This window comes from Portunus trituberculatus, chromosome 18 (genome assembly GCF_017591435.1).
Source record: "Portunus trituberculatus isolate SZX2019 chromosome 18, ASM1759143v1, whole genome shotgun sequence".
In the NCBI taxonomy this organism is placed as follows: domain Eukaryota; kingdom Metazoa; phylum Arthropoda; class Malacostraca; order Decapoda; family Portunidae; genus Portunus; species Portunus trituberculatus.
Window position 1 is genome coordinate 15425986 of NC_059272.1, and position 11621 is coordinate 15437606.

General features: G+C 49.6%; 1 protein-coding gene across 1 annotated transcript in view; it reads left to right on the plus strand.

Annotated features, from left to right (window-relative positions):
* The window catches only part of LOC123505378 (nephrin-like), a 37246-nt gene extending 27009 nt beyond the window's left edge, over positions 1 to 10237 (plus strand). Inside the window, 9 exon segments of the mRNA XM_045256596.1 lie at positions 1 to 135; positions 1847 to 1972; positions 1975 to 2047; positions 2836 to 2927; positions 3080 to 3357; positions 5540 to 5673; positions 6625 to 6794; positions 7658 to 7734; positions 8790 to 10237. The exon segment at positions 1 to 135 is cut by the window's left edge and continues 25 nt beyond it. Coding sequence (XP_045112531.1) covers positions 1 to 135; positions 1847 to 1972; positions 1975 to 2047; positions 2836 to 2927; positions 3080 to 3357; positions 5540 to 5673; positions 6625 to 6794; positions 7658 to 7734; positions 8790 to 8882 — 1178 coding nt within the window. The 3' untranslated portion in view covers positions 8883 to 10237.
* Positions 10238 to 11621: the final 1384 nt, after the last annotated feature.

Sequence of the window (11621 nt, forward strand, 5' to 3'; positions counted from 1 at the left end):
AGGAAGGGATCTTGGTGTCCGACAGAAACCTGGTGTTGCAAACTGTCCGCCGCTCCTCCGCTGGCAACTACACCTGCACCGCCACCAACACCCAGGGCTCCACCACCAGCAACGCCCTGGATCTCGACATCATGTGTACGGTGACGCCTTCTGCAGGAGAGAGAGAGAGAGAGAGAGAGAGAGAGTGTGTGTGTGTTAGGTTAGATTAGGTTAGATTAGGTTAGAGAGAGAGAGAGTTAGGTTAGGTTAGGTTAGGTTAGGTAAAAGAGAGAGAGAGAGAGAGAGAGAGAGAGAGAGAGAGAGAGAGAAAGGGGGATAGGTGGACTGAACGAGAATGGTAGGAGGAGGAGGAGTGGAGGTAGGAAGAGCAGCAGCAGGAGGAGGAGGAGGAGGAGCAGGAGGAGTTGAATGATTGATTTTCCAATAAATAAATGTTGTTGGTGGCAGTGGGAGTAGACAGGCTACTCTCCGGTGAACAAAAGGTTAAAAGTGTTATCCCTCCTCCTCTCCATTATTTCCTTCCCTCCACTCTTCCTACTCTTCCTACTCCTCCACTTTTCTCTCCGCTCCTCGAGGCCTCCCACTAAGTATGATTTGCATTTTAGAAAGTTAATCCCGGCCAGTTTCCACACCTGCCCTTACCGTGCTTGTTTCATCTCACCTGTTCCGCCACACACTCATCTCAGCCCAGCCTCTCCCTCCCTCTCTCTCCCTCTCGCTCTTCCAACAACACCGGTCTGTATTAAGTGCGGTTGGCTGCCGACGCTCACAAAGTTACCCCAAGTTCATATCTTTCAGCCACGTCTTCCAGAATCACCACGTCTTTTTTTTTCCGTCTCTTTCTCTCTTTTATTTTCTTTTTTGTCCTCCTTTTCCTTTCCCTCTCACCTTCTTCTTCCTGCGTTACTCCTGTTTTTCATTCTATCCGTCTCTCTCTCTCTCTCTCTCTCTCTCTCTCTCTCTCTCTCTCTCTCTCTCTCTCTCTCTCTCTCTCTCTCTCTCTCTCTCAGTTTTCCCTCCATGCCTCCCCGCCCTGCCGTTGCCACGCCTTCCCACCTCCACTCAACAGAATCCTCATTATTGGCTACAATATTGATGCGGGACCAGCAGTAAAGGTCAGAGCTGCCTAGTACTGCGCGAGAACTGAGGCTATGAAAGTACCCACCGCGACCACCACCTCCATCACCACCACCACCACCACCACCACCACCACCACCTGCGCCTCACCCTCGTCCACTAAATCATCCTCCACCACACCCTAATGCGTCACCACTCCACCACCTACACATGTATTATACTAGAACAACTGCCACACCCACACATCGCCTCACCAGTCACCGCTACCACCACCACCAGCGTCACCGCCGCCGCTCGCTTTCAGTGCAGTTCACGCCCCAGCCAGCAACACCCACCCCTACTGGTCTTATTGAAATGCATCACCACCCACCCGCACCACTGCCTCCACCACGACAATAACAGCCTGTAGCCACGCTGTCCATCACCACCCACAACACATTCATGGCTGGACTTCACCACCCTCACCTCCACCTCCTCTACCACCAACACCACTACTGCTAACAAACACCACCACCATCACTCACTACAACCAACACCACAACCCTCCTCATTTGTCCCTTACTACACTACTACACCACTGCGCTCGCACCTTTCCAACATAACCACTGCCTGTCGAAACTCACAAAACCAAATTCTTACCACCACCACCGCCGCAGTGTCCATGTTTTACTTGTCACTCTCTCCTCATTACTGATCCTGCCTGGAGGGAAAGGTCAGGTGCTGTTAGATCTTGTTGAATGTGGACTTTTGAGCCTTCTTTCCCTTGCAGACTTGCCGGTGTGCAAAGATGGGCAGCAGACGGTGGCAGTGGCGGAGGGGGAGAACACCCGCCTCTCCTGCAGAGTGGATGCGCGGCCCAATGACGATCTCTCCTTCACGTGGTTCTTCAACAACACCTGGACACCGTGGAGGTCGATCACCACCGGTTCTCGGTCCTACCCGGCCTCAGCGTGCTCGATTACACGCCAATGTGAGTGTGATACGAGGTGGCGGGGGGTTGTGTTCAGGTGTTTGCGGGAACAGCGTCTCCCGGGAGGGAAAGATTTATCGTCCAACGTGAGGCAGTGTGTCACGCAAGATCGTAGTGTACCAGGTGCAAACGAGGCCAGCGTGGGCCTGGGCGGTGGCCCGTGGTGGCTGCGAGGCGTGCAGTAACTCGTAACCTCTACCTGGTCTACTACTTCGTAATTGCTCGTAATTCTCGTCACGCCCTGGTAATCCTAAGCCATTGACGATCCAGTTGGCAACGCCACCCCTCATTTCCATTGTCAAGGTATATTTACCCAACCAGCTGGATGACCTTGCCGGCAGGTAGGTCGGCCTGACCTTTATGCCTCATGATCCTGGCCGGCCCGGCACGCAGGTGTGCACGGCTCAGCGGACGCTCCTCTAATTAACACGAGGCCTTGTGCGCCAATAGTGAACTTGATCATTACGCTAATTTAAATTTTGATTTTTGACACACCAGTGGCATCATCCTCCATGAGAGCGTCCTCATGCATCGCGTGCTGATTGAGGAGCAATTAACCCGCCCTGGGCGACACAACCGACGAGTGTGACACCCGCCAAGCACATCTCGTATTCAGGCTATTGAGAGTGACGCAAGCAGATTGGGAAAGGAATGTAATGTTTTTAAGGATTATAAGTTTATTGTTTATAAAGATATTTTTGCCACTTTCCCCATCAATCTTTGTTTTGGCACAGTGTTTAATCCAGACCAGCTTGCCTACAGCCACCTCACCTGCCACTTGTCCCTAGGTCTGCGCGGGATTACGGCACGCTGTCCTGCTGGGCCACCAACACCGTGGGCATGCAGGTGGATCCGTGCAGGTTCGCTGTGGTTGAGGCAGGTGAGGTTCTGAGCGTACAATATTCTTTTTGATCCATTAACGGAAACATTTACACGGTTTGTGCAAAGTGACCTTGGGCTGTGGTTCACGCCATCCTGAATGACCCTTGACTTTGTGTAGTCACAATATTATCGTCCTCTTTAATCTCGCAGGGCCTCCAGAGCGGGTGGCGAACTGCGTGCTGGTGAACCTGACAGTGGGCACTCTGGAGGTGGGCTGCATCCCGGGCAACGACGGAGGGCTGCCACAACACTTCGTGGCGCGGGTGTACGCAGCCCCGACGCAGGCTCTGCTGGCCACGCTGGAGGAGCCTGTGCCGAGGTTCCACGTGAGTGGTCTGACGCCTGGCCAAGACTACCTCATCACCGTGACAGCCGTGAACGCTAAGGGGGCGAGTGACCCTGAGGAGATTGATGCTGTCCGCCTGAAGGTGAGTAAGCTAACACCGCTGTGATTGTGTTGTCGCTGAGCCTCTCACTGCCTCCCATCCCCAGCAGCTGCGCCCTCAGCAGTGCAGGAACTACTATCACTCTGGCCTTGACGCGCTGAATGGCATGTGTTACTCTCCACTTGTGAAGGCTTGGCGGAAACGTGACGCCACTGCAGTGTGGCAGGGGAATGCTCGCAACCCTTTTTTTTTCGTTTATTCTCTTAAAAGTACGCACAGGCACGTTAGAGTCAATAACCTCCTGATGTTATCGTGACGCCCAAGGAGTGTCCCTACATCTGAGGGCTGTACTGAACCGTGACTGAAACAAACTTAATGGACATCATGTAATATGCTCGGAACAAGTTATTTTTAACCGAGTGTCCGTGAAAGAAAGAAAGAAAACGAACACGTGTAACAAAAGCACTTAACTTAGGGAGGTCTTTGCTTGGCGTGTGTCTAGTACAAGTTTTAGCGCAGTGTGTCACTCTTGATCTGATATCCTCTTTAAGTGGCGCCGACACTCTCCATAAATTATGGTTCGGCCTGGCCAAGCTACAAAATGCCGGTAGTGTAGCGCCCTCACTCGAGTACAATACTTTTCCTGGGACGTTCATGGCAGTAGCAGACCAGCGAGGGACGGAGGGAGGCGGGACAGGATGGTACGAGGCAGGAGGTGGGACTGGAGACTGACGGGAAGCAATGGGAAGGCGAGCGACGTGAGGGTTGTAATTTGTCACCTGTCAGGGAGCTTTGCACTCGAGAAAGGTGGAATAAATCAAAGGATGGCATACATTTCATTGTTTCCCAATCAAGCATCATTTAATCATTGCTCTGCTAACGCGCCAGAGAACTGCACAATGAACTGGTGCTCGACAAATGGCTGAGCGTGACAACAGTGAGGCCTTTGAAGGGTGTGTCGCTCTTGGATCGTGTCCTTGCTAAAAGGGGAAAAAAACAACCTGTTGTGTGCCAAGTCTACAGTGGTGCCGCCGTCCAGCTGACCCCTTCCATCTGTCTGGTCCACGTTCCGCCTCCATTGTCCCGGAGCAGAGAAGCGGTGTCCGGCTGATTGGCACACTCATTCTGCCATTGTATGCGAGGCCCGCTGATCGCCGTGACCGCCTCCATTATTTTTACACCAGACCACTGCATCGCCCAGCCACTTTACGGCGAGTTTGTTTAACCTATACTAAACATTTCCGTATGTATAAATAAACAGACAGACAGACAGGTAGATAGATAATTCCTTTCCACCTTCTGTGCACAAAAGACTTGAGACACCCTTGGGACAGGTAGCGTGGCCAGGTATAAGCTGTGAACAAGGGAGGCAGAATAATGCAGTAACAATGTTCACGAAGATCATTTTAATACTGTAATACTTGGACAATGGTTTTTTTTTTTTTTTTTCTCTTCTCAGCTTGGATTATTAAGGTTCTGCACTTACCTAGAACTTTACTACACGGCTTACAGATAGATGGTGCTTTTATATACTCATGCTTACACACACTATTATATAAAGGTGAGGTGTTGGTCTCTCAAGATGTACACGTCAGATTGTCAGCAATGCAACATCCGGTGGTTCAGAGATGGTGCAAAGTTTCCCTTCTCAACTTGTATTCCTATGTGTTCTGTTTACGCTTAATACATTGACTCCTCCCTCCCTCATTACTTGCTGCCCCCCTTCCTCCTGCCCTCCTCCTCCCTCCCTCTCTCTCTCTCCCATCAACGTCCACACCACCACCCATCCCTGAGCCCTCCCAAATTATTTCCGTCAAACAATCCCTCCTCATTCTCTCCTTTCCCATCATTTCCCCTCCCTTTTCCTCCTCCTATATTCCCTCCATCTTTCTATCCCCTCTTTCCCTCACTTACTTCTCTTTCCTCCACACGTCAAAACATCCTCTGCGCCTTACTCCACCATCCCATCTCCTTCTTCTACTGCTACTTCTCTCTCCCATCTCTCTCTCTCTCTCTCTCTCTCTCTCTCTCTCTCTCTCTCTCACGGATTTAAGCCACTCAGTCCTCCACCCTCTCCCTTTTAGCCTCTTCCCGTCCACGCCCTGCCTCGTTCCCCACGTCCCCACTCGTACTTTTTACCTGTTGCACCTCACTGGACGTTCATCACCTTATCCATCACCTTTAAGCTTTGCCCCGTTTGTCCCCCGCCGCTCCCCCGCGTCAGGTGGCCGAGAAGCGGATGGTAGAGGTCACGCCAGCTCCTGTGTCTCCCCTGGTGGGCGTGTTCCTAGGACTAGTGGGTGGCTTCGTGTTTCTCCTGCTGGCGGGCGTATTTCTCTCCAGGGGCCGATATCACAGGTATTGATGATTGTGTGTGTGTGTGTGTGTGTGTGTGTGTGTGTGTGTGTGTGTGTGTGTGTGTGTGTGTGTGTGTTTGGGGTCTCTCTCTCTCTCTCTCTCTCTCTCTCTCTCTCTCTCTCTCTCTCTCTCTCTCTCTCTCTCTCTCTCTCTCTCTCTCTCTCTCTCTCTCTCTCTCTCTCACACACACACACACACACACACACACACACACACACACACACACACATACACGCTTACTTTCTAACTTTACATAACTTAGCTGAGATCAACTTTGCCTCACCCTTACCGAGTCCATTCTGTCTTTGTGTCCAAGTTAAGTGTCATGTCGCGTCCGTCTCACCTTGTTCCCCCGAGTTACCAGTGTGAGGGTCGAGTTTCGCCTCACTCTCGGCGCGGGTAATGAGGGGTATACAAGCAAGCCGGGACGTCCTCTGTGCTGGACGCTGAAACTTAATCCCAACCAAGAGAACGTAGTCATGACTTGAGCTTCTGCACTTTGGTTACTTGGATTCTAATGGCTGATGTTGTAGTCTTGTGTGTTGTTGTTTTATGCAAGATGGAGGAAGCTGGTAAAGGGTGATATATAACGAAAAAATAAGGAGGTTCACTAAGTTGCCAAAAAATAGTGATAAATGTCTTGAAACCTCTCTTTTAATTAAATGAAGTCAAGTCATAGGAAGTTGGAAATACAGAAGCATATAGGAAGTTCCAAAGTTTACCAGCAGGTTTAGGTCAAGAGTGTATGTTTATGATTCATTTTATTCGTAGATGCACTTATAGAAATCTGGATGTGAAAATGTTAAGCATCTGCATTCACATTCATTGAGTATACAAGGTGAAAATCAGAGTTTCTTGAATACCTTACCTTAAAAGTGACTGAATTCACGAGTAAAAATGTACCTTACGTATCTCTAATCAGGTAATGGTTCTGAATGCCTCTCCCTGCAGATGTAGGTGTTGGGGTCACCACCAGGCGACGGAGGACACCACGAGGAGCTCCCCTCCACCCAGTACGACCACCACTACCACCACCACCACGCCCACCACGCACGCACGTACTGTTTCCCTCCAAGGGCAGGAAAGGAGAGCAGCCCCAGACGTCTTACGAACGATTAATGGTAAATTTTCATGTATTTCTCACCGCTAGCCCGCCTCAGCCAACACAATTACCACCATAGCGCCACTAACGCCGCCACTAACACCGCCACCACCACCCGATACGGCCATTAACACCCCCTTTAACGCGGGACGCAGCGCCATTACTAACTATAATCACCAGTACAACTCACAAAACTCCACCACTTCCACCATAACTTACGCCACTGGAAGCATCCCTCGCCAGCGTGTGATGCATCACCGCCACAAACACTCGCCACCACACACCGCCACCACCACCACCACTCACTGCTGTTTTTGTTCCCTGCAATGGGCCGAGGTTCACGGACTACCACCACCACCACCACCACTACCCCTCACACTCGCTAAATGCTGCTATTGATCAAATGACAAGTTTTTAAATGATTGCACATAATGGCTTTTTAGTGTATTACATGCTGCTGCTTTTACTTAATTGATTGATGCTAGAAAGTCTAAGTAATAAATGCACAGTCTTCCATGAGCGTCTGTTCGTTTCTCTATATAGATATCTATCTGTCAGTCTGTCTGTCTGTCTGTCTCTACTTCACTCTGGTTATCTGTCTTTCAGTTTATGTAACTGTTGATCTCTCTCTCTCTCTCTCTCTCTCTCTCTCTCTCTCTCTCTCTCTCTCTCTCTCTCTCTCTCTCTCTCTCTCTCTCTCTCTCTCTCTCTATATATATATATATATATATATATATATATATATATATATATATATATATATATATATATATATATATATATATATATATATATATATATATATATATATATATATATATTATCTGTCTATCTGTCTATCTTTCTGTGCACGCCGCTTCCTAACCGAATTCCTCCTCGCAGCTCAACTTTTGGAGAGTGACATATGCCCCGAGATTATGTCAGCGCGTGTCCCGCCGCCCCCCTATACACGCACGCAGGTAGGTCCCAATCCGCCCGCCTCCGCCTGTGCTTGTTCCCGTGTGTGTTCAGTACTGGTGCTCTACTGGGAAGCGTCTTGGAGTACCGGGATTAAATATGATGTTTGCCAGTCCCGGTCCCAGTTTGAGTCTAAGCCAGCCACGCCCACTTCACGCCGCCCTCCCCACCCTCCCTGATCCCCGTGCTCTCAAAACAATAGCCATTTAACGGAGTGCCTGCAGTGTTCCTGTGACATAGCACAGTGCAGGGACAGGAAGGGTGAAGCAGGGCAGGGTACAGTGTTGGTAGCGGATAGCCGTGTATCATTATTGTCAAGTGGTCACACTGCCTCGCTATGTGGATGGTCTTTAGTACCTGCACCCCCTTCGCTACTCTTACCCTTCTCCTCCAGCCCCGTTGTAGTTCCTGTGTCTTTCTGTTGTGGTAGTTTGTTATGAATTCCTACGTGTGTCTCTTTCTTATTGTTCCTCCTCCTAATTTTCTTTCTTTATTCCTCTACGTTTGTATCTGCAAATGTTATACTTCCAGACTACCTTTGTCATTATATGTGGCCGGTTTTCTTATCCGTCACTAGTTTTCCTTCTTTCCTTCCCTCCTTCTGTTCTTTCTCCCTTCCTTCCTTCCCTCCTTCTTCTTGTTTTTCCTCACCTTTCATTCACCCACTGAAGGTCTAAAGATATTGATGTCCTAGTCACGTGACCTCTTATATCTCCAAGAGCCACAGGGAAGATCATTAAGCCTTTTTTCCCCCAACAATCGAGTCCTATTTTGCCTCTTGCTTGAATGACATCAAAGGGTCCAGCCATCAAGGGAAGTCAAGGCAAGTCTGGACACAACCTTCACCTGCCATTCAAAAGATCCTTCCTTATTTGATCCGCGATTCAATTCTACTTTTTCACCGTGTATTCACTACTTTAGAGTCGCTAGGATAAACTTCCTTTGAGAGCAAAGCGTGTGTGTGTGTGTGTGTGTTTGTGTGTAAGAGTAAATATAAAGCTAAGACAACATTTGCATTGGTGTGAACGCCAAGCTCCATGAGTGTTGCCTCCCACAGCCGGCGGTGGTGCGGGAGTCCCCAGCCACGACCACGTCAGCGGGACGGTCGCCCAGCCCGATACTGCTGCCCCACCATGAGAGCTTCGTCTAGTCTCCTCGACCACCCGCGTCACGCCTGGAACGCCTAGAGGAGGAAAAGCAACACAGGTTGTCTCCAAGTGCAATACAGGAGGAAGAAAACTGCAACAGAACCTAGTTGACGGCCACTTCCTCTCTTGCTCGTTCAAGGATCCTCAGAAAACACGAAGCTGATCTACTCCTACGAGTCTCATGGAGCCAGGCAGCATCTAGCTGCCGTGTGCTCGCATCCGGCCCGGAGCGAGGTGAAGAGAGTCAGCAATACCCCGCCCCTACCGCTGCCAACCGCCGCCCCTCTACCCATATCCGTGAAGGGAACACTTCAAACAGTATTTAGGGACACAGAGATATCGATTGTTTTCCTACTGGTTCATCTGGCCCATGTGGTGCAGACTTGAAGGTGTGAGGTCCCTGGCCGGCCCTGAATGGCGGAGAGCTGTGCAGAGTTGGGTGCTGTGGGTGGGTGGGTGTGTGTGCCGAGCGGGGCGGGAGTGAAGGCCCCACCAACCACTTGCCAGGGTAGGTATCTGTGTTACTGTTGTTAGTCGGTATGATTCACGTCACTTTTTTATCACTACATGTCAAGCCAAGTAAGTCTGTGTCAGGGAAACCACAGGAACGGGAAACACGAATAGGAGAGCGAGGGCAACGCACTCGCTCTTCGGTTCCTACCTGAGCCACACACTTCGGAATAATAACAGGAAACTTCCACACAACCTGAACGACTCCTAAGACGGATGTACTGTTTATCTTCCGCAAGGTTCAATGTAACTCCAGTGCTGTTATAGTTTGGTGGTGATGCGCTCAGACTTTTTTTTTCGTACATTTCGGTGAGAAGCACATCGGTCTGTATTGGTAGCAAGGTGGTCACCACACACACGGCGGGGTCTCACCAGCCCCCCAGGAAGCCTGCACGTGGACAGGTCCCCCCGTTGGGATTCCAGCGCCCGGGGGAACAACGTGACATCGATTCTTTTCTCCTTGCGTTGTCTTTTTTCCAGTACGAACAGGAGAGGTGTGAACTTCCCCGAAAAGTTAATGTGGTGTATTTTTTTACATTAATGTTTATTTGTAATATACTCAGCAACCATAATCTCCACCATAATATTTGTGTGATGTATGTTTTCTCAACCGTCCCCATATTTGTGGACTTGTTTTCCTTATTTCTGTTTTACATTCTTCGTATTTATCAAAGTCAAACTCTAGTGTCGCAGCCACTTCCTGCCCGCCGAGGCTGCCATCACCAGGCAGCCGCCGCCGGTACGTGTAGGTCTGGATGTTTGTATGTAATTTTTGTAAATTCTTATGTGATTATGGCCGAAATAGCAGCTATATGTATATTTTATATAATAAAAGCAAATTTATTAAACCACTGTAGTACATGATTAGCGCATTGTGTCCTCAGTGTGATGACAGCCAAGATGGAGCGGACGCCGCAGCCGTGACGTGCAGGGGAGGGACTCATAGTAGACTACTGCCTCGAGTCGAATTCCAAAGTCACTGTTAAGGCCGGTAGGACGTAAGGGAAGCGGTAGCGGCGCCATGAACAGAAGGATAATTCATCAAAATATTTAAATTCGAGGGTTCATGTGTTTCTACCTATTTCAAAATATTAGATATGAAATTAAATCTAAGGTCCTCATAATCCTAAAGAAATTCCACAGGAAAGACTTGAGGACACTGACGCGATACGTTGTGCAATAATGGTTCTCGTTAAGTTGTGATCTTTATCAGTTTACTTTAAATCCTGTAATGGTGTCATTAAGGGAACGCTTGTATACATATACCGATGTCAGCATTAGTGTTCTTGATAATAGTTGTTTATTTCTTTGTTTTATTCGCTTTGTATTTATAAGTGTTGAGACATTGGGTGTTCCGTGTGGAAAGAAAAGAAAGGACAAGGGAAAGTTTTAAAGTTTTTAACAGGAAAGTGGAGGACGTACGGGTGTTGGTGGTTCGGGGAGACCGTGAGTGACTCCCTCGCTGTGTGACTCGAGTTTCAAACAAGTTAGAGGAATGAAATTTCGCCGCAGCCTTGACCGTCCCGGCAACAACAGGACCAAATACGGCGTGTAGAACCTCTGAACCGCTCCCTGGACCGCTGGAGCAGGGCCAGCACAGCGCCGAGCCACGGACGGGACGTTGTTTTGAACACGGAGACTGGCACCCCGCGGCTCTCCGTCTTGTGTCACACAGCGAATAAAATGCCACTATGTGCACTTGCATATTTCAATAGTGTGTGTGTGTGTGTGTGTGTGTGTGTGTGTGTGTGTGTGTGTGTGTGTGTGTATAATTCACCACGGTCGCCCGCTGGTCACCCAGCCAGTCTTCCCCATTACGGAGCGAGCTCAGAGCTCATAGACCGATCTTCGGATAGGACTGAGACCACAACACACTCCACACACCGGGAAAGCGAGGCCACAACCCCTTGAGTTACATCCCGTATCTATTTACTGCTAGGTGAACAGGGGCTACACATTAAGAGGCTTGCTCATTTGCCTCGCCGCGCCGGGACTCGAACCCGGCCCTCTCGATTGTGACTCGAGCGTGCTAACCACTACACTACGCGGTGTGTGTGTGTGTGTGTGTGTGTGTGTGTGTTTCACTGTTTGATCTGCTGCAGTCTCTGACGAGACAGCCAGACGTTACCCTACGGAACGAGCTCAGAGCTCATTATTTCCGATCTTCGGATAGGCCTGAGACCAAGCACACACCACACACCGGGACAACAAGGTCACAACTCCTCGATTTA